Source organism: Lycorma delicatula, chromosome 4 (assembly GCF_047948215.1).
Source record: "Lycorma delicatula isolate Av1 chromosome 4, ASM4794821v1, whole genome shotgun sequence".
Classification (NCBI taxonomy): Eukaryota; Metazoa; Arthropoda; class Insecta; order Hemiptera; family Fulgoridae; genus Lycorma; species Lycorma delicatula.
In genome coordinates this window covers 71,856,219-71,880,452 of record NC_134458.1, presented here as the reverse complement: position 1 = coordinate 71,880,452, position 24,234 = coordinate 71,856,219, and the positions used below count along the sequence as shown (strand labels likewise).

Sequence of the window (24,234 nt, the reverse complement as noted above, 5' to 3'; positions counted from 1 at the left end):
CCAAGCTGATTTCCTGCCATTCGATCTTGCGCAGAACAAACTTTCAACTTAAAAACAATTTTGGAATACCAAAGCAATTATAGACAGCCCGATAATTTTAATTTTTGTCGATTTTTGAAAGGCGCATTATTCGATTGACCGACAGTTTTCATCCTCTAAGAACAAGGACTCGACTCGAAAACCCTCTCTCTCTCTTTTTTCCTGTTTAGCCTCGGTAACTACCGTTTAGATAATTCTTCAGAGGATGAATGAGGATGATATGTATGAGTGTAAATGATCTCATCAAACGAACACCTGCTGACACTACCTCATAAGTGAAATTTATAGGCGAAATATCCATACCTTTTTGATTAAAAAAACCGGCGTCCGACAAGTCGATGGCCAGTCTCCGCTTCTCTTCAAAAATTTTATGGACAAAATCATCCAATGAGAAAAAAATTTAAAATTCAAAACTCCTGAAAACCCATACAACTTGGTCGGTCTAAATTAACATCAAAATGTCATGTCTACCTTTCACAGACCACCTAGCAATAATAGTAGACAGTGGGATCTCGGCAATCAAACAAATAGAAATCTTCAAGGAATGTGCTGGAAAAGTCAACTTACAAATTTTCTTCCAAAAAACTCTGTTCACCTGCTCGAAACTCGACGTCCAAGTATTAAGTACAAAATACGGAAGATTCGGAAGAATCTCATACTTCCAATACCTAGGTAAGATCCTCGAACCTACAGGGGGAGAGAAAACAGTGCAAAATATTCGCCTACAAAAACTCAAGAGAGCCTACGGAAAAACCCACAATAACTACAACAAAAATGCTTGTCTGTACATAAAAAAATCAGGCACTACAACATGGTAATTAAGCCTACAGCTCTGTACACCAGCGAAATCCTTACGTTCCACAGAAAAGGCGACCTAAAAAACATCTTAAAAGAAGATCGCACAATTATGAGAAATAATTCGGCCCAGAAAGAGCAGAAGACGGCTACAGATTGAAACAGCAGAAAACAATTTCAATTTTTGTATTTCTGTCACCTATTTATTTACTCTATTATTTAAATTTAAAATACTGCAATTTTTTAATTTTATTGGAACGTGAATGTAGTGTATTTCTAGATCTGTGTCTGTACGACTTGAGTTATACCATTATTTTGATACCATGTCTAATACCGATTCAGCTGATAATAGTGCACGATTACTGATATCCCCTCCAAATATGGAATATGGAATGGCCGCGAAAAAAGCCCTCATTTACGGAAAAATACCTCATTTTAAATGCTTATAAAAGGGAATTACAGAGTAATCCAACGGCGTTGATCCGGATTTCGTTAATACAACAGCTAACATAAATGGAAATTGTGCTGCTTCAGCGTACAAACCGATCACGAGTATTCACCTACTAATGAATTACGGTATCCTAAGAAAACAAAACCCCGCAAGTCAATTAAATAAAAAGGTGACGATTTCGATAAAAACGCAATTCGTAAAAAATAGTGCACGAATTTTATTTTTGAAACTAATAACCTACAACAGACAAAGTGTTACGGGTTTAAGTGGTGATAACGAACTACCAAATTTCCGAAGAACAACTTTTTATAAATTTTTAAAAACTCTGTATTTTAAATACGAAAAACGGGGCCGGGAAAGTGCTTTAATTGACAGGAATATCATTATACGGCTAAGATATTACCTCACTGAAATAAAAAAAAAATGAGGCAAGAAGGACGTAAAATATATTATATGGATAAAACTTGGGTCAACGAAGACCACACGAAAAGTTTCGTTTTGAAAGATAAAGTTGTGAATTCGTCAGAAGAAGTCTTTCTGTGCAGCTTATCAACCGGTAATAAGACTCCATCGGTTAAAGGTAGGCGTCTCATAATTACGCATATCGGCAGTATTAGCGGGTTTGACAACGGTCTCTGGATCTTTGAGTCTAAATCTACAGGAGACTATCACAACGAGATGAAAGGCAAGTCTTTTGAGAAATGGTTAAGCTATGTGCTACCTCTTTTGGGAGATAATTCGGTTTTTACTCATGTAAAAAGGAAAAAATCCCAAACGTATCTTGGAAAAAGAATGATATCAAAATGCGGGTTAGTTCAAAAGGAGTGATTTTTTAAGAGGATGAGGTCCACTCATCGCAAAAAGGGTTTCGCGTATTAAAAGTAATTTTAATGTACATAAACGTTACGTAACGTCAGGAAATACTTCTTTTAAAATATCTGATGTTAAAAATTTACGCTTAAAAGCCGTCGATAAAACAGACCAGCAGGAATGGAAAAATTGTTTAAAACATGTAACGGATACTGTTGAACCAAATCATTGGGAATCGGATAATATAATAGAAAACAAAATTGAGCTCTCCTTGTATCTCTTAATACTGACAAGACTACCGATTTCTCGCAATCAGATGACGAAAACAAAATTGAATTTATTGTTTGCTTATTATTATAGAAATTTGATCTAAGATATTAGAAAACTCTTACTGTAGGTGGCCAATTGATAATTTCATCACTCTTAAAAAACTCAAACAAAATGTCCTATTTAATTTTTTTAAAACTAACAATTTAAAACATAATAGAGCACGGTTAATGAATATTACCGTCGCGTATTTTCTTTTATATGCATGGATTTACAGGAGATGGTTGAGAATCGGCTGCCTGAACTCTAGTACGTGCAGTTTGTTTACTTGAACACTATAAGCTAACCGAACAAGATAAAGTTTGAATTTGACGCAGGGCGTCTAGGGAAAATCCGGATTCGGTAAGGGTACCGAGATAAAGTTTGGGAACCGATGCTGTAGGATCTTAAGATCAAAACTGAAAAACGCAAATTTATTGTCACAACTAGGGTAATGAATACAACACGATCCAGTCAAAAGGTCGACAAATAAACTGTGTGATTCATCACGATAGATAAAACAAATAATCCTGCCTACATAAACAATCTTGATTTATGTACTGTAATTCTTTCACTTGATTATACATTTAAAACTATACTAAATCAACCTTTAACATAAACAGTAAACATGTTTTATGAAAAAACAAATCTGTTAGAAAAATATCTGAATTTGAATTTATATCTAAGTTTTATTATTTATTTATTTTTTATTCAGTCAACAACCTCGTGCACGCCAGCAATTTTTAATGAAAAAACACACGTCCTTTTTTAAACAGATACGTTTTTATATTCACTTCTACAAGATTGTACTTCATTCTTTATTTTTCCTGAAAAGATTACCGGATTATTATTCCATTTCATAAACGTCGTTGTAATCCGAGTAGGAGACATTCAAACGAGTTGAAAACAAAATTTATCGGACTGCATAATTTTCATACACGTATATATATCGGAACACGCGTATCTATAACAGATGATACAGAAAAAGCAGTTTTTGAATGTTAATATTCAGTTCATCAAGTGTACGGAAGTCATTTGATGAACTATTATTTTAAAAACCCCCACAAATAAAAGTTAAAAACAAAAAGATCTGGAGATCAAGCGGGCTATAAACCGCGAAAATTATATTGAATCGGCCTGTCCACAAGAGAGAATCGCAAAACACTTATGATCATTGAGTTCGGTTTGTGGGCTGATGCTTCGTCTAGTAGCACCCGACGATATCGTTTACCGAGCACTAATATATAAATATAATTACAATTTTTTATAATTTTCAGATAATGCCATTATCACATATTATTTATAGGTATTTATAGTAAGTATACAGGATAGGGTAAAACCTGTGGTAAGTAGTAGCTTAATGAAAATACTATATCCTTATATAACATTTTTCTAAAACAAAATACATTTGTTTCTCCCTAATAAAGCCGGACAGCCGCTTATTAATAAAAATTGGGTTCACTTTACTTGTATTTTCCGGCCGAGTAACTAGAATATTTAATATTAAAATCTTATAAAACGAATAAGATCAGGGTAAAATAAAAACTAACATATTTAGCTCGTGCGCTATCATTATACGTAATTCAGTATGGAATTTTAATATTATAAGGCATTATTTGGTTAGATTTTTATTTAGGAAATTAATATTAAATAAAGCTATGGGAAATCCAAAAAAGTAGAATTAATTAGCTGATACCACGACAATGTGAAAGGAATTGTTTTCATAAAATCAAAAGTGAAACGGATTCCATAAATAAAAATAATAACAAATCTGTATTAATGAATCGAATTCAGCTGCATCCCGCAACTTTAATACTGATAAAATTCCAACGAAAAAAAAACAAATAATTTGTAGAAAACTATTAACATATAAATATAAAATACCGATCGAAATACCAAAACGGTTTAATATAGTGTTTGAAAAAAGAGTAAACATTAATTACGCTTTTAAGTTGCGACAGCTTAACCCACCGGATTGATCTAGTGGTGAACTCGTCATCGCAAATCAGCTGATTTCGCAATCGAGAGTTCTAAGGTTTAAATCCTAGTAAAGGCAGTTTCTTTTATACCAATTTGAATACTAGATCGTGGATACCGGTGTTCTTGGGTGGTAGGGTTTTCAATTAACCACAAATTTCAGGAATGGTCGACCTGAGACTCTACAACACTACACTTCATTTACATTTATACATCTTATCCTCATTCATCCTCTGAAGTAATACCTTACGGAGGTTCCGGAGGCTTAACAGAAAAAGAAAAAAAAGTTGATAGCTTGATAACTTTGGAAAAATTTGTTAATTCTTTGACGTAATACCTAACTGAAAGCAAAATCATGATAAATTACTTTATTTATAAGTTCCCTTTAATTTTTTTAATAAAAATTTTAATTATCTAACTTGCTTTTTCTTTATTTTATCTTAAAACTTATTTGTGTTCAACTTTGATCACTAAAACGTATTAAATAATAAAAACAATCATAAATATTAAACACGACTGCCAAAAAAAAAAAAAAAACAAATAAATTGAAATAAGAAAAGAAAACAAGGTATAGAAACAAAGGAATAAACGCCGTTATGCAGTATTAAATTTAATAAAACAATGGGTGACCAATCAACTTTCAGACAGTTTTAATTTGTTTAAATATATTTTTTATGTTGTAGAAATATCAGGGCAATTAGGTTCTATAATGATTAAGTTCTCATCAATTCTTACATCGATAAGAAAATGTTATCCTTCAACGAAAATGTTTAATTGCAGTCGGGGGCTCTTTAATATAGGAATATTACTATTTACAGCCCCCGACTGCATTTAAATATTTTTGTTGAAGGAAAAAATTTTCTTATCGATGTAAGGCCTGGTGAGAACTTAATCATTAGACAACCTTAAATATCTACTATTTCTATAACATGAAAAGTATATTTAAACAAATTAAAACTGTCTGAAAGTTGGCTGGTCACCCATTATTTTATTTAATTAAATACTGCATAACCACATTTAGTTCTTTATTTTCATACCTTGTTTACTTTTTTTTTATTTCGATTTATTATCGTTTTTTTTAGTTCAATTTATTTACATTTTTTATTCTTATTTTTTGGCAGTCGTGTTTTTAATTTTTATAATCGTTTTCATTATTATGGCATTGTTACTGAATGCAGACAATATCGAAAAATCATAATATATGTTTACCAGTCTAATCAATCGTTTAATAATGAAGAGCATAATGTAAGTTCTTTACGCGTATACAAATAAAATTGTTAAAAAAAAAGTAAAATTGAATAATAAATTAAGAAAAAATAATAAATATTTAATTAATTATCTATCTGTAATCAATCTGGGAAAATTACAAATGAACATTTTTATCACAATGATGGAGCATCATTTAAAATTAAATCCCGTTATTTTTTTAATTTAATTAATCGATTTATTCCTTGTAAAAACTACGCTAAAACTATTCTTTACATAGAACTCGCAGTTAATGGTGTTAAAGAACAATTTAGATCCGGTGTAAAAGTACAGGGCGAAAAGATAAAGATGCGACGATTTGTTGATGATACAGAAATACCACCAGAGAGTAAAAAAATTTAGAAGAAACAATGAATGCCATGTATCAAGTCCTTCGCTAGAACTACCACATAAAAATAAACAAGAAAAAAACGAAAGTAATGAAATGTAGTAGAAATAAAGTAGATGGACCACTGAATATAAAAATAGGACGAGAAAAGACTGTGGAGGTAGAAGAATTTTGTTTGGGAAGTAGAGCTATTAAAGATGGACAAAGCAGGAACGATATAAAATGCCGAATAGCACAGGCAAGACAAACTTTCAGTCAGAAATATAACTTGCTTACATAAAAAATTAATTTAAACATCAGGAAAGCATTTTTGAAAGTATATGTTTGGAGCGTAGCCTTATATGGAAGTGAAACTTGGACGATCGGAGTACCTGAAAAGAAAAAATTAGAAGCTTTTGAAATTTAGTCCTATAGGAAAATTTTAAAAATCAGGTGGGTTGACGAAGTGACAAATGAAGAGGGGTTGTGGCAAATTGATGAAGAAAGAAGCATTTGGGAAAATATAGCTAAAAGAAGAGACAGACTTATAGGCCACATTTTAAGGCATCCTAAAATAGTCGCTTTAATATTGGAGGGACAGGTAGAAGGAAAAAATTGTGCAGGCAGGCAACGTTTGGAATATGTAAAACAAATTATTGGAGGTTGTAGGATGTAGGGGGTATTTTGAAATTAAACAACTAGCACTAGATAGGGAATCTTGGAGAGCTGCATCAAACCAGTCAAATGACTGAAGATAAAAAAATTTATTCCTTAAAATTTTCTAGCGATCGACTCATTTTTGTTTATAGTTTTGAATTATTCTCGATTTTGTAGGTTAAACACTTCCGACTATTTCGTGTTACTTTGATAATTTTAATTAAATCTGCTTCCGAAAACTTAGTACACTTATAGTAAAATGATTGATCGCAAATCGAACACTTTAAACTGACTTTGTCACTAACAAAATATTTAAAACTATTAGAATCACTTTTCACCATATTTAAAAAATTGTAGTATATAAACATTAAAGTTTTCGTATTCCAAACGCTAATAAACATTTCATTCAACAATAGAAACAAGAACGGTAACTTAAAGTTATTGTTGAATACAAACGACTGTCGACGATTAATTTTTCTAAAGAACTCGAATACTTTGTTTTTTTTTTTGTCTCTGAAATAGTACTCAATAGTTTTCGCATCGAGATTCATCCTTATAAATATTTAACAATCAGAGAATACTAGTTTTCAATATACTCGTACACCAAGATTAATTATTTGGAAATGTAATCGAAACTAACCGGAATTTTATTGTTCGAGGAAACAGTTTTTTACGATTGAAAAAACAATTTTTTTTTCATAACCACGTTTTCAAAGAGTCAGTGGACATCGCATCTAGGCGACATAACTTTTTCCGGATTATCGCTATTAAAATGAACGGTATCTTGCACCACAGGATTAAGGAAATTTAGCGCTCAATAGCCCGTACAGATTTTTATGTAAGGGTACAGCAGACACTCCGCCCGGAGAGGTCAACCTATTATCCGAAAACGCCTGTTATTCATCTCGCTTAAAAACGAAATCATATTTTTTTTAAACTTCAATAATATTTGTCATGATCCTAATATCGATCCGCTGCATGACTTAATTGCTTTGTAAAACCTTTATGAAGACAGATTAAAAAAAAAAAATTAACCAATTAAATGGAATATTTCCTTATATTCCACAAAAATTACGAAATATTATATTACAGTATAATAATATATTTTCATTACCGATCTCCGTAGCGGAGTGGTAACGTGTGGCTTTCGGCCGGAAAGTTCTGGATTCAAATCCCGGTCGGTGTTCAGTGCTGGCATTTTTCACTTGCTACAAAATTGTTCATAATGAATAAACGAGGAGATTGGCAGCTGTAAACAGGCGCCAACCTGTAGTTACAGAAGACAATAAATACCTAAATAATAATAATAAAGAATTTCTACAAAGCGGTTGCTCAAAACAAACTTGAAAGGAAAATACAAAAACTACCACTTTTATACGATAGGTACAAACATTAGTTTGCAAAACATATTAAAATTTAATTTCTCAAAAACGGTTCCAAAAATTTTTAATATGTTTATTGTCACGAAGAATATATTTTTCATATATTTATATCACAACCAATTATTAAAAAAAGAAATTACTAAAAAAATAATTTTGAAATATTTCTTAAAATTATAAATTTCAAAACTTTAACTGTAAAAATAACTGTTCGTGCCGTTCTGATACTGCTTCAAAAACATTTATTGTCGTAGAATATACAAAATTTATTGCAGAAAATGTCATTTTTTCAAGTTTAAGTATTTTTATATTACCGCCTGTAATTTTAAGAATAACAATTAGGGGATTCCACGTGAAAATTTCCATCTTACAATAAAAGTCCATAAAAAAAATGCGAGTGTGCGTATACACACACGGACGTGCGCGAACTCTACGTAGAAGGTTTTGGATTATCTGAAAACTATTTTTTCATGACTTCAAGAATACGTATTTGATCTTGACAATAAAAGGCGTGCCGAAAAAATACAATAGAGTTACACCGTTACCAAATTCCTCCTTTCATTTCGTATTAATCTGAAAGGGAACTGTAAAAATACTTTCAAAAATCTTTATTCTACAACCAGAAAAATATCTGAAACTTCTGTCGAATCATAAACATCTACGCATTTCATCGTTTTAACAAAACGATTTACTTATTTGTCGATTATTACTTTATTTGTCCGTTTAATTACAATTTTTAAACAATAATTAAAAAAAAATGCAAGTACCATTATCTTTTGCCGAATAATTAAGAAATATCTTTTTATTTAAAAATCGACAGAAAAGAAAATATCGGAAAAAATTGAAAAGAATGAAAGCTATAGAATCTTATTGTTCAATACGACAGGGTAATAGTTTGAAAGATTCTCCCTAAAAAATTTCCTTTTATCTAGATTCAAGGAAAAATTCTACAACGATTCACATCACCGTTAGAAATTTGTCGTCTTAAACACGGACACTAACTCGAAGTATAAAAGATTACAAACTTCGTCTACGCAAAGACTTTTTTGACTAAATCTTGCTAGATTTAATTCATTAATACATTTCCTTTTTCAGGTAATTTGAGCTACTCGTTTTAAATAATCTGCCTGTTGCAACGTTAACCTAATAAATATTTTAAGTAGAGAATTTAATTTATTCCATCGTGTTTATTTCGTGCGTGTTACTTTCTAAATATAGATTCAAACACAAAGTATTATACGTATTAGGATGATTAACAATTATATTATTTAGATTAGTGGTTCACGGTTCATTCATATGGCAGCCAGCACGTCAAACACCGGTAATACAAAACGCAATAGTATACAGCATTATAATGGTATGGTATGTAAAGACATGTGAGGTTCCGTTATCCGGCGGTCAGGTTGCCGATGACGCGGTGAAGCGTCACTCGTACACAACGGTGGAAGTCCTACCGCACTCTCAGAACCGACCGTGCCCCAAGGACGCAGGCTAACGTTTTCAGTCCGTCGCGAAACATCTACGCTAAATTAAGGATAAAACGGTACGTAAAACGATTCTTAAATGTCAACTTTTTAAAATAATTATAGCGATTTTAATATCTGTCAAATTATTTAAATAAATTTATAGATAAAAGTAAATTAAAGTTTTATATGCGTAAAATTTTAAACAAATTAACTCTACATCCATTAATTTGTACGGAAATCAAAGAGAAACTAACCGATTTTCTAGAAACGATAGGTTTAGTCGTAGAGATTATAAATAAAGTAATAATGCAATAGAGACAAACCAAAAAATAGGAAGGTATTACAATAGATGTAATTTTATTCGTCTTTAATATAACGGCTAATTTTCATAAAACTAGCGATTCGGATATGTAAAGTCCAACATTTATACGTAAACATTTTTTAATTGGATTATAAGAAGAGTAATAATAGGTTCATTTAATTTTGGTTAAGCGTTTTTCTTTTTTCACTTTATATAAATTGTTTAAAATTTAGGCTTCGAATTTCCAACATCACTTAATTACGAGTTTCTTTGATACATTACTTTTGTAAATTGTATAATAAGAGGCAGAGAACAGATATAACACTATTATTAATAATAAATAGGAATGAAAAAAGAATATAATAATATATATGTATATGTATATGTGTGTGTGAGAATATGTGTTTATATTATATATTAAATACGGATAAAAAGCGAATACTATTTCAGTTAGAGACTAGTTTGATAACTGTTAATATAATTTTCAAGAGATTTCAAAATTTTTGTCTTGCTGAAAAACAAATTATCGTTCGGCTACATTTACGCACACAGACATAAATAAATATTTTCTGTAAAGTATACGAGGAAAATTCTAGTCACCCGAAACCAGTTTTTTTAATAGCAATTTATTAAATAATTACAACTTACGGTGATCGCATAAAGGATTTTTCTTAAACGGAACTCTCCTCATTGTAGTAATATAGTGCATATCTGTAATTATGCATTCAGAATATATTAATTGTTATCGACTATCTTTGTAAGCGAAATTCAACATAGGAACTAAGTTACAGTCGTAAGCATAAAATCAAATACTTTTACGGTTACTGTTGTTCTGGGTATATATATATATATATATATATTAAACATTAAACAGCAGTAAAGTCTTGGTTGTTTTTTTTTACAACGGACTATACTTTAATTTTGAAAATCTGGAAACTATATAAGTAAAATTTTCTGAAATTAAAGATATATCAGAAAGGAAGGCCAAAAGGTCTTTAATTTCCAGAGGATTAATTTAAAGGTGGACCTATCCGAACGCATTACGCATAAATAATTATAATTAAAGCAACTGCAGTTTTATATTCAATAAAATAGTAACATATATTAATTATTTAATATATATATGCTATAATTAGCATAAATGTTGTGTGGGTGTGTGTGTGCATATATATCTACCAAAACTGTTTTCTGCCCGCTGGAACATAAAGTAGCAGATATTTAACATTGTAAGCAGATATTTATTTTTTTTGTACACAGTATGCTATTAACATTTAACCGCTTTTATTTCCTGTACACACATTTACTACGTCATTGTAACCCACCGGTTCATTATTTGATTTTAATTTTTGTCATTGCAAAAAAAATCCCTGAGATTGTAAAAAAAAAATGTATCTGAATCCGTTGGACGAGAAAGATTTTTAAGAATTCCGCAACACAAGTAGCGGTACTATTAGTTAGTGTGCAAGTAAAATAATCATATTTAAATTTTTCGCGACATTAGAAAAATATATGCGAATCCGGTAAATCGTAGAAGTTATTTTTTGTAAATATTAATTCTGGTATAACATTAAAGATTTTATTTCTTAGTCTACACGTTACATATACGCAGTTTAACAGATAAATATGAAATTGCCTGAATTCCAGGTTACCGGAGTTACATATAGTCAAACGATCGATCTATTTTCTGCACGGAAAGCCCCAGATAATCGGGACAATTTAAACAACTTCCTTTTATATCTCAATAATAATAATTAACAATAATTTTTAACCAAAAGTTAAACGGTAGATGACTATTTTTAGATCATTAACGCTATGATTTTTCATTCTTAAATTAAAAAAATTTATCGGATGTTTCAATAAAACTATACTTCATAAAATAAACATTAATAATAATGTTAATAAAAACAATTAATTGATTATTAATAAAACAAAAAGTTCTGAATATTTTTAGTTCTTTTTATAAATATAATTTACCGTTAGGTAAATGCAATAATAACGAAAATAAGGTTATAGAACGATAATATTAAAATCGTCTCTGTCAATTCGTAAGTGTTCGCTTGGCGTTGTAAAAAGGCGTTATTACCGTTGTTAAAACACGGTTGTCTTACTTTCTGGTTGACGGAATTGAAAAAAAAATTGGAAACTGTTAAAAACATATTTTAAATATAGTGTCCCATAAGTTTCCATTCGTAGGAAAAATAAACACGTTTTACGAAGGCCTGCGTATCAGGAAAAGATGCAAGACATAAATTATCTCGAGGAACGTATCACCAATAACATTACAAGCATAACTCCAAGCGTTAGCGATGTTTCTTCAGATGATGCACGTTTTGTATCTTTCCCTGTTACACCGTGACTTTCATAAAAAAAAAAATGTATATTTTTCCTACATATGAAAACTTATGGGGTTACGTGTTCTTCAGGAGTGGAGGACACGCATCCAAATGCGTTTTCAAAACGATGGTAGTTACGAAGAGCGTATTATATAAATAAAAATGTTTATTTTTCGTATTCGTAAAAAAAAATCTTTATTTTTCTACGTATGGAAACTTATGGCACACTGTAGATCGATAGAAGACTTATACAGACAACGCTTTATACATTTGTGTTCGTAAAGACTTAAATCGAACAAGCATAAAAAACTCACTTTTGAAAACAGGGAATGTTGCGAGATTTTTTTGAAAGCGGATGCGTAAAGTCGATCTAAGTTTGTCGGTTTTAATAAACTGACCGATTATCGTTAACTAAATATTAAAAAATTACCGACAAATTTTTAACTGAAAAATTTTGTCTCGCTTACGTAGTTTTAATAAAATACGTAAGAAATACAATAATTAAAAAACAAGCGATAGGAAGAAATATGTTACAACATTTTCGAACGACTTCGAAAAAGGAGGGGGTTCTTCAATCAAACATGTTAGTTCCTTCGGTGGTGGAACCGTTACATCTAGTATCTGAAAATAATTAGTTTTGCTGTCTAAATAACCGGAAAAATTTTTTAATGAAAAATTACATCGTTTACATAAACACTTTGAAGAAATTTCTTTATAACCTCTTAACGCTGGATTGTTAAGTAATAACTTAATAACTCTTGTGTGTAATAACGTATGTGAGTAATAGCTCTTGGTGTAATAACGTATTACGCTTGGCGTAATACGTTTTTTTTTTATGGATGATGATGAAAATTATAATTAAAAGTGATTCAGATTTATTTATTGTGGGTAAACAAACGAATCGATAAAGAATAGACAGAGATAAAATGCTACAAGGTCAAACAGTACCATAAAAAAAATATTGTGATTAGGATACTTCTGATCCGTGGTTTTCTGGGAAATAATTAACTAATTTAAACAACGATTTCTGGGAAATCGGTATGTAATAATGAAGTAGGCAAACTGAAAGAAGTAATTCTTATCAGTCTTTAAACCAACAACGATAAATTTATAAACACAAACGCTAACAAAATAGCTTCTTAATCGCTAAACGATAAAAATTATTTTGTGTAATTTATTCACTAATTTCAACACCTAATTCAATAATTTCACTAAGTTCAATAGTTTTAACTAAACTAATGAATTCCTTTGTAAAAACTGTACTGTAAAGTAGGTTTTACGGTGATACTTTGTGGAGAAAATAAAATACTTTATAATATTAATAACAATCTCATATGGCTTGATTCCATAATAGTAACAGGCTGTTTCGGAGAGTATTACAACAAGAGGCAGGCTGAAAAAAGCATATTGCAACAGCAGAAATACAACTGCTTTGTATGAAGTTTCAAAGGAGCAAAATTTTAGTTTTTACTTTTCCGTCTAGATAGCGCTTTAGCTCTAGAAGGGAAAGTATTGTAATCGGTACAATTTGGGCATATGCGGTTTTCACCGGATCTCGACGTTTTGAACCTAAGAAACCAAAAAAACCGGATGTCAATGTTCGTATGTACGTGTGTGTATTTGGTGTTGGCCTCTAAATCACCTTATATTTCCAGAACTACTGGACAGATTTTGACCAAATTTGGTCAGATTACTTCTATATATATATATATATATATATATATATATATATATATATACGGGGCATTGATGCCGTTAAATTTTCAATTTGAAAGGTCAAGGGGGTGAGGCTGCAAATACACTCTCAATATCTCAAGATTTCACCTAACTAAGCTCATACTTTTCTTAGGTAGATTTGTTAACAATTAAAAAATGACAATATTTGCAAAAGGTTTTTTTGCAAAACCCGTACCCCCACCCCAAAAATGCTTTAAACTATTGACTAAGTGGGCATATTGCGTCAATAGTACCTTCTGTTACCACAAGGAGCGTCAGTGTCTCAGTACGCCATCTTGGAATTTCCTTTTTTCCTCATAGTCTTGGACCGGGAAATTTAGAATTCCATAAAGTTGCCAACCAAACTATTTTTTACACTTTAAATATTAATTATTTATTTTATTTAGTTAATATTTCAAAGGTTGGTAGTAGTGACGTACAGCTGTTGTAGTCGACGGCTATGTTTTGACGTCACAGGTGAGCGGTAGAAATAGATAAATCAATTATATTTAAAATTAGAAAAGTAACTCGGGCTGGCTGGGTATCGAACTCGATCGCCAGGTTGACTCGGTACCTGGTGTGTTAAGCCTCGTGGGTACACCAGTCTGCCAACCGGACAAGCGAAATTTGTTCTATCTGTAAGTTGTGAAAATATATTAGTTTAGTTAGTGCCGACCGTCGCCGCTAGTACCGCCACACCCGCGCGAATTAAATACAGTATGCGCGCGTGCGCTAGTTAGAATAATTTAATTAAATAAACGAAAAATATATATTTAAATAAAATGATAAATATTTTAAATTAAGTTGTGTGTGTAAGCCGTTCATCAAAAACAACCAACAGTATTAGTTTAAAAATTACGTTATAACAACCCCGTTGTGAACAGACAGTACCAAAAAGTTCATAAATATTTTCGATATAAATCAAGAATGATCGAGCCACTAACAAGAAGTAATTGTGCGCGCTTACTAGTCATTCTTTTAATATGCCAAGTAATTTACTTTCTTATGTACAACAAACCTGCTTAATAGAATAACAATTTTAGAATGAAATCTATTTCAAAAGCAAAATATTCTGATAAATTGGTAATCACTTTACTAGGACAGCTCGATAACGACCCCCCTTATCTATAGCCTGATGAGGGCGAATCGCCTTCTCCTGGCAATCACCAGCAGCTTCGTTTTCTCTGCAGCGAGGCTAAGGCCGTGGCTCGCCAACCATCTGTCGAACAATAGAATGGCCCGTTCACCTTTGCTGATTATCTCCACTTCTGTTCTGGCGACTAATACCATGGAGACGTCATCGGCAAAACCGGTAACCGAAACCCCCTCAGGATACCGCAACCTGAGGACGCCATCATATGCTAGGTTCCAAACGTTCGTTCCAATTACCGAATCCTGCGGGACACCGTGCTCTATACTGGTCGTAACTTCCTTACCCTCTGCATGACCAACTATCCTCCTGCCAATAAAATAGTCCTGAAGGACTCGCACCAGATACAGGCTGATATCTCTCCGAATCAATTCATCCATGATGTATACGAACGGCAGTGAGTTGAATGCATTCTTGACATCCAACATCACCACCGCCGGGATGCACCTCTCCTCCAAGAACCCGCTGCGGCCTCATCAACAACCCTCAACACCCTAGCTATAGCATCCTAAGTTGTCCGCCCTCACCTGAATTCATATTGACATTCACCAAGTCCTCCCTTCCATTCTATTTCATCTCGAAGACGCTCCGCCAACAGCCTCTCGAAGAGTTTGCTTAGGCAACTCAACAGGCAAAGAGGTCGGTATCCAACTGGCGCTCCTACCTCTCCTGCACCTTTCCTCAGAAGAAACATCCTGGCCTCCTTCCATTCTGGTGGCAAACAGACGGTATGGTCGTTGCAGCCATACCCTCGTTAGTAACCCGGTCAAGGTCGGGACTCTTTCTATCTTTCAGCCTCCCTGCCACAGCTCGCCCACTGTGAATACAGGGATATCCACTGCAGCTATCTTTCTATAGATGGGCCGGTCACCTCTACGGAACAAAACATCAATTTGGTTCCTAAAAACCTCCTCGACAAGAACGGGTAATGCCCTACGAAATCTACCACTTACGATTTGAAACGCGTCACCCCATATGTCGTCCTCCAACCTCACCAGGAGCTCTCTCCACTTCCTCTTCTTACTGTCTAGTATTCCACTCTTCTAAGCGCTCCTTTTTTCAGCTAGCTCCTTTCTGCACAAGAGGATGTCCTCACGTACCCCCTTCTCCTAGTCCCCTGAAGCTGTCTCCTGGCCCTAATACAGCACCTTCTCACCTCCGCAGTCCACCAATATGTATTCTTTCTTTGCGGACTTCTATGGTCCAGCTACTCTTCTGTTGCCTTTGATACCACCTTCGTCAGGTAGCTGGGAAAATTTTTAACGGCCACTGAATTCGGTTCTAATTGTTTTTGAGAAAGTAAATGAAAATGTATGAAAAAATTAACTGAACTGAAATTCGGTTATACACTACTTTTTACATAAATTTTATTAAATTATCTGAGAACTTATAAGGGGTACCAATTACTTTCTGTAAAGAAATCAAGATTCTTTTTTCTTCTGAATTAAATAAATCGCTTAACTGATGCTCCGAGTTCATAATAACTTCTTAAGTCTACACGTTCTAGCTTCAAAAGGTTTCCTAATCGCTTGTCAGTTTTGTCAATGGTACGTAGATCGTTCGATTCCTCTGAACAGTGTTCTCCTTTCTCAGTTGTGCTGCAAACTCTACTGGTTTTTTTACGTCTTATTTAGATACCCGTAAATTTCTGTCGAATTGGATATAACTAACAAAATCACGATTTGGCATCCATTCTAAAACGATAGCTGCATGAACGGGTTCTTCCTGACTCTATGACTCGATTCTCTAAATCCACATTCGTGAAACTATTTATAAAGGCAGTGACCAGTGACCCTATAAGATCGATTTCAACACAGAATTATTATAAATAGAGTAAAGAAGGAAAAAATCTTCAATTACGAGTATAAACAAAAAAAGTTATTTCTTTATCTAATATTTAGGAATGTTTCTATAATTGTTTTATATGGTGTCGGTTTGTTACTAAAAAATGTTATTTTATATAAAAAGAATTAGATAAACTGATATTCCAATAAGCAGATTGTACCACATTTGTAAATAATCAAGTAATAAATTTGTTAGAAAAAATGTACCAACAGTACACAGTTACACGACTAAATAGAAACTTCACTAACCATCTTTAACTGGTATATTCTAGAGAAAGCAGTATATTAACAAACTGCTCAATGACTATACACATTAATGCTTACTGTATGTTCTCTTGTTTTTAAAATTAAATTTACTGAGATGTGAAACCATCTAGTTTTAAGGAGATGCATTTTACCCTCTTTACCAGGACTAGTGTGTAAAAATTCCTTTATAGCATAAAAACTAAAACTGAAAAACAGAAATTTCTTGGAAAAAGTGTATCGCAGCATAAATCATAGTTCTATTAAATAAGCAGTAAAATTTTAAATAGAAATGGCTTTATACACATTTACAAGTAAAATTTTCACTTTGTACATAATCACTTACATTTAACCTTACTTATTTTTATGCTTGTTACAACTGCTAAGTGCTATCTAATGTCTACTACATTTTAATTTTAACTTTTTTATTTCAGGTTCAATGGCATATTATGACATTACAGTATTATGTTTTACGTTTTTGATGTTTTTTGTAAGTAAATTAATCAACATATACTCAGTTTTAAACAGAATTATGTTTATTATTAAAACCTTAGACAGAGTACTATCATGTAATTTAATGAGGAAAATGGTAGTTGAAAAAATGCGTTTGTCTATATATTACCCTAGTTAATAAACAGAGTAATTAGTTGATGCATGCTGCAAAAAAATTAATGTGGTGTACCAAATTATTAATGAGCAAGTTGAACCTGATGCTTACCAAATAATGTAAATAAATAAATATATATATATTATTATGAACAATGTTGCGAACAAAGTTCATAATATATTATTATGAACAATGTACACATATATATATATATATATATATGATGGTGAAAAATAATTAAACTTTTTTTCAAAGGAATATGTGGATTAAGTTACATACTATCAAACTACACGCATTATCATTATTAAATATTTAATGAGAAAAGAAAATTTTATATTTAATTTCCAATGCCTTAAGCAAGAATGTTGAGTTTTTATGAATGAAAATCCAAAATAAGACTTTTTTTTGAAACTCATATAAAATAATAATAACAAACACGGAGTAAGAAAGACAATTTTGTCAGCAAGTCAAAAATAAAAGATTTTGACCATTCATCTTCCCTAATTTCTCTTAAGCATATACAGTTGTATTATTCATCATAAAGAAAAACAAAAACATTAATTTCTTCCTTTATGTTATCTGTACTGGCTTTTATTTAGCTGCAACATGTCACACACGTTGCACAGATTTTTAAACTGATAGTGGAAATAAAAATAAAGCAGTTTTTTAATGTATTTATACTATAAATTATTTTTTAATTATATTTATAGTATACTTCTGTCAAGCCTGTAGTTATAAATAACTGTGAAATGCCCGCCTAGAATAAACGTATTTAGATACTATATACCAGGTGTGGCCAAACATTTAGCTTTTAGGGGCTACTTTTTCCATAAAATATAGTCTGCGGTCGACTATGGATATGGGCAAATAATTTAAAAATTTTAGAAGATAATTAAAGAAGTCATTATATCGCCGATTTAAATTGCAAACTTCCACTTTTGGTCAAAAATTACATTTTCACACTATTAGAAAGAGAAAAACACTTACATTGGCTATAAAACACCGCTATTATGCACCTATTTAATTGAAATCACGTGACAGGCAAAAAATTTATGCATTTTAAGAAAGTTGTGCAAAATATGCTGAATATGAGTTAGCAGGTTTGCAATCTAAGCCTACGATATATTTTTTATTTTATGAATTCAAACAATATTTATTAAAATTTAAAAAAATACAATGTTAAGAAATAAATACGAACAAAACATATTTTTTATTTTATGAATTCCAACAATATTAATTAAAATTTAAAAAAAAAACAATGTCAAGAAATAAATACGAACAAAACAAATTTTAAGCATACAATTTTTATTTGGATGAAACTTGGCATTGCATAAGAGCAGCAAGTTTCTCAAAATTTGGCTCATATGAACTTAAAGCAATTCTTAAGCATGACTCTAAATGTAGATCCGTTATTTGCGATCACTGTTTTGTTTTGATCGCATTCATATAAGAAAATGCGGATTCACATAAATATGTGGAGCCAAAGAAGGCATTGAAACGAGCAACAATTGTTCAAATATTTGGATATTTATCTTTGCTTATTAGTTTCCAAAAATTGCTATCTGAAACCATTGATTTTAGATTTATATCGCATTTAATATTTAGTATTTCTTTTTCTAATTCTGCTATATTTGTAGTATTAAGAAAATTGTGAAGTTTCTGTGCAAGACTTTCAACGTCGATGTCATTAAATGGGTAAGATAAAAGACAGGCAATATCTTCAAGTTCACTTAGTTTGAGAAATCTTCTATCAAATTCATTTAGAAGCATTCCAATAACATCAGCATATTTGTCGTAAGCAACAGTCTTGTTATTTTTAGATTCATCTGCCAGATTTTGATAGTGTTTTAAATCACGACGCTTTAGTTGCATTGCAAGCATATTTAATTTTTCCTTAAATGACTTCAAAATGCTAATCATATGTATTATTGTTTTACCTTTACCCTGTAGTTGCTGATTTAATTGGTTTAATTTTTCAGTAACATCACAGAAAAAAGCAAGATCGAGAAGCCATTCTTGATCATTTAATTGCGGATATGAATCACCTTTAGATTGTAAATATGACGTTATTTGTGGCAGAAGTTCTCTAAATCTTGCTAAAAATGTAGCATGACTTAACCATCTTACATCAGTATGAAGTAACAGTTCATTGTGTTGTTTACCGCATTCATTCAGCAAAGCGCGAAACTGACAACGTGACAAACTTTTAGATCTTATGGAATTTACAATTTTAAACGCAACATCCATAACATGATTGAATTTTAACACTTTTGAACATAATATTTGAGTATGTATAATACAATGATAGTCAATAAAATTTGGAATGTCATGATCACCTTTACACAAAGCAACGAAGCCACTTTTGTTGCCAATCATTGCTGGAGCCCCGTCAGTGGTTATTGATACCAACTTGCAGATTGGAAAATTTGTTCGTGCAATATAATTTTTAAATGAATCAAAGATATCTTGACCTCTTGTGCGATCATGCATTGGAATAATAGTTAATAATTCTTCTGTAACCAACATATCATCAAAAACCATTCGAATAAAAACACATAATTGTGCAATACCGATATAGTCCGTAGATTCGTCAAACTGCAGTGATAATACAACGCATTTATTAATGTTTTCATGTAAAATGTCTTCAAGATTTCGGCTCATTCCTTCTGTTCTACGCATAACTGTATTTCGCGATAACGACATATTTTTGATTAATGTAATTATTTCAAATTTATTTTTAAAATTCTGAAACAATTCTTCTCCAGCTTTAATGAATGCCTCTTTCCATATTTCCCCATCTTGAAACGGTTTGTTGTGTTTAATCAAAGTTTCAGCAACTTTGAATGAAGCAATCGTAGCTGTCTTCGAATTTGTATTGTATTTTAAAAAACTATTTTGTTGTGCAGTTATTTGTGCCTTCAGTTGTTGCACTTTTGTTTTTCTTAACGCAGTGCCACGTGGATAATCTTCTTCGTAATTTTTATGATTTGTTAGATAATGTCTTTTAACGATTTCTTTCTTAGACAAAGCTACTGTTGCATTGCAAATAAAACAGATACATTTATCTTTCATCATAGTAAAGAAATAATCTTCTTCCCATTCACTGTGATAATGATACGTTTTTTCCTGCTTGTACTTGGATTATTCATTCTAAAATAATAGGGTTAAATATTATTTTAGAATTTACCTACTAAAGATATTATTACGGAATATTTAAAACAATAACTAACATACTTACCTGTCACTATCTATTTTCTGTTCGCTATCACTGACTGTCACTTCACTGGTTGTCACTTTACTATCTAACTCTCTAACACACACTGATACTGATATGCGCCCTGTCTATGTACGCTACAGAGAAAAAGCAAGTTGAGACACACGGCCACACAGCTACCAACTAGCGCCGACAGAGCGCGTTCAGTATTACTACATTGTTTATCTTATCAGGATAAATATAAACAGTATGTGTATGTTTCACAAATAATTTATTATTGTAAGATTAAATTATAGAATTAAGAATTTCAATCATTTATTTAAGTTAGAACAAATTGTTCAACTTTGGCTTCGCGGGCTACTTTTAAAGCCTTTGCGGTCGACCGGTCGACTTGTTGGCCATCCCTGCTATATACTATATAAAACATTTTGAGAATAAAGCTAAAGGTTTTTTAAAACACTTTAGTTTTTAAAAAATAAAATGGATTGATTAAAATGAAAGAGCAAATATTTCTTTCATACTTTTAATCAAATCCACAACACAAGAGTCGGAGCTAACAATACTGAATATTGCACAAGCAGAATTATACTTGATTTCACAGGACTTTATTCAGTTTTCAAGCATCATGCAACTTAACTTACCCGTACTAATTACATATACTTCCTTGTACTCTGAAAACTAAGCTGTATATGCAAATCATCTACACAAATTCTTCCACTAGAAAAGAGACAAGTGTAGTTACACGAAATGAAAGAGCAAATTAATTTGTTTATCGCATTATCTCTTCAAGCGTCATGGGTGTGATCATGAATACCTGAGGTGCTTTTTTTCTGAGTAAATTATATTCATCACAAACCTAGTTCCAGTGATGAACAGAATGAAGGCCTCACTTATAAGGCTGAAAATCATGTTAATTTCAGCACCGCTTGGTAGGTGATATGCGACCGTATATTCAGCAAGGTGAAGAAGGTAACAGCAACAGCTTCACTGTTCATTTTCCCTAGTAATCCTGAATATGAATGGATATGCCACTTTCAGGAATAACCTGTATTTCATACCAGGCCATCTACAACTATTAACATTTTTCCTAACAAATTAACGTACATTATCAGATTGTAACTATCATGAAGAGAATTTTCTAGATCATATTTGTGGTTTTTGATATCATATATGCATACACACCAAGATTAAAATTTTCATACTTTAGCAGACAGTATCAAAAATTGTAATCAGGCACTAAATAATTAAATGATACATTATAACTGGGAAATATGTGTATAAGTACATTTTACTAATAAGAATATATGTACAGAATTGTATCAAATTAGTTTATCACAACTATTGATATACCTTTGTCAAAGAGAATGTGAAAGAAGCTTTGGTAAGGCAATATTTAAATCGCATATTTTTTTTTATTAGTTTCCTCAGCTGCTAACTAATAATTATTAGTAAGTACATAATGAAAAAATATTAAATATTTTACACGCACCAGTTTCCAGTTTGTGTTGAAACTTCAACAGAAACCAGCAATGCATGTTTCTGAAGAAATAAAAAAGATCAAACCAGTATGTTTAATATGCTTCGCCAAAATTCCTTCAGTATTCTATAACAGCTGATGATAGCAATGGTAAGTGACAAACCAGCCTTCAGGTTAGTAACTTAAAAAATTATTTGTTAATAGTGTGATTTAATACAAACTATAAAAATGTAAATAATTATGGTCTGATAAAAGAAAAAATATAAATAAAACTAATTTAAATCTTTTATTTCAGGAAATGTGCCAATGCGGTCCATTTAAACCCCCACAAAAACAAACACGTGAAACAAATGTTTTCAATTTTGTGAGACTTTTAGTATTACGTTTAATATATGGTGTGGCAACAATGATGGGATTTAGTGAAAACATATCAGAATTTGCAAATGGTGCGCTTGTACCTCCTGGGGTAGAAGACGACTATGGAATTTTTGGTGACAGAAATAGTGAAGATGATGATTATTCATATTATGATTATTAGTAATAAAAAATACATAACAGTAATAACAATACAATAGAAAGTTTATTTCAGGATATTCTGAAATGAAGACAATAGATGAGTAACAAATATTTAAAAATACAGCTGGTCTGATACAAAAAAAAAAAGAAAGAAAATATTGTAGAATATTCTACAATATAACTGAATGTAATAAGTTAATTATTTTAAAAAGAATAGCTCACTAGATAAATGTTCATATTTATTATGACTTTGAATGCTCACATTCATTAAAAAATTAATAAAATATGATCGATAACAGAAAAGTAAAAAAAATTTAGCTCGGTTTTCTTTTACAATTTATGTATACAAAAATTACAGTGAAATCTCTCAACTTATAGACCTCTGTATCTTGGACACCTCACTTATTTAAATAAAAACTCAGCAGATCAATTAAGTCGAAATTCATTTATAAACCTGAAGTCAGATTTACCAAGTGTCAAATGTGCAGTCGCACAGTTTCACGGATATATAATCATAAGGTTTGTTTACAAGTAAGATTTATCTAATTTAAAATATACTTTCGGAACAAGAATGAAGTTATACTCTAATAATAAATTCAACTTCATTGCAATCACCATTCAAAATATTATTAAAAACTGTAGATAATATTGTAAATATCATTTACAATTTATGTATATTGTAATTATGCGTTAATAATATTGTGTAAAATTGCTGATAGTATAAAAGTTTTTGTTCATTTTGTTGTGCAGGGAATCCTAGCTCTATACATTTTCAAAGTGCTACAAAAATTAAAATTTACTAAAGAACAGGTGTCCAATGGAAGCATAGGTGTTTTGAGAAGTTTTACTGTAAAGTAGTTAATATCCATCTTAAAAAACTTTATTAAAACTAATTTTCATTGAAAATAAGCATGAAGTTAATTGTTTATAAATATTTAAAATTCATATGTACAATCAGGAATGTTTTACTTATTTTATGAGTCATAAAAAATAAAGAATATTAAATAAAATAAATTATTATGAAAAAAATTGTTTGTTGCTTTTTGTTTCAAATTGATTAAATATGTACTGTTAAGTAGCTGAACAAAACCTTTTTCACATGGTAAATACTGAATTTTTAGACTCCATCATTTGCCCTACCTGACTCATGAAAAAATACTGTTTGCAAATCAGTATGGAATCTGTACAGTCTAGACAAAATGAAATTTGATCTGTCAACAGAATGAATGAATGGTTTTAAAAATTTTGACTTTGAAACGATGCTTTTGTTGAATTTTTCCAGCACTTTTGGAATATAAATTGGAGTCTAAAACCCACTTTATCTGCCCCTCACCCTCTTGGGGATAGTTTAAAGGGAAAACCAGAAGTATACTTTTATAA

At 31.3% G+C, this 24,234-nt stretch overlaps 1 protein-coding gene across 4 annotated transcripts in view; it reads left to right on the top strand.

The window, feature by feature from the left end:
- LOC142323544 (uncharacterized) overlaps positions 1-23,840 on the top strand; it is a 134,736-nt gene extending 110,896 nt beyond the window's left edge. For 3 of the 4 annotated variants that reach the window (XM_075363319.1, XM_075363318.1, XM_075363320.1), the window contains exons 3-4: positions 17,475-17,530; positions 22,634-23,840. In XM_075363319.1, coding sequence (XP_075219434.1) covers positions 17,475-17,530; positions 22,634-22,876 — 299 coding nt within the window. In that variant the 3' untranslated portion in view covers positions 22,877-23,840. Of the gene's footprint in view, positions 1-9,370; positions 9,531-17,474; positions 17,531-22,633 lie in introns of those variants that run through there. The other variant, XM_075363321.1, reaches the window with a different exon arrangement.
- The last annotated feature ends 394 nt before the right edge of the window (positions 23,841-24,234 follow it).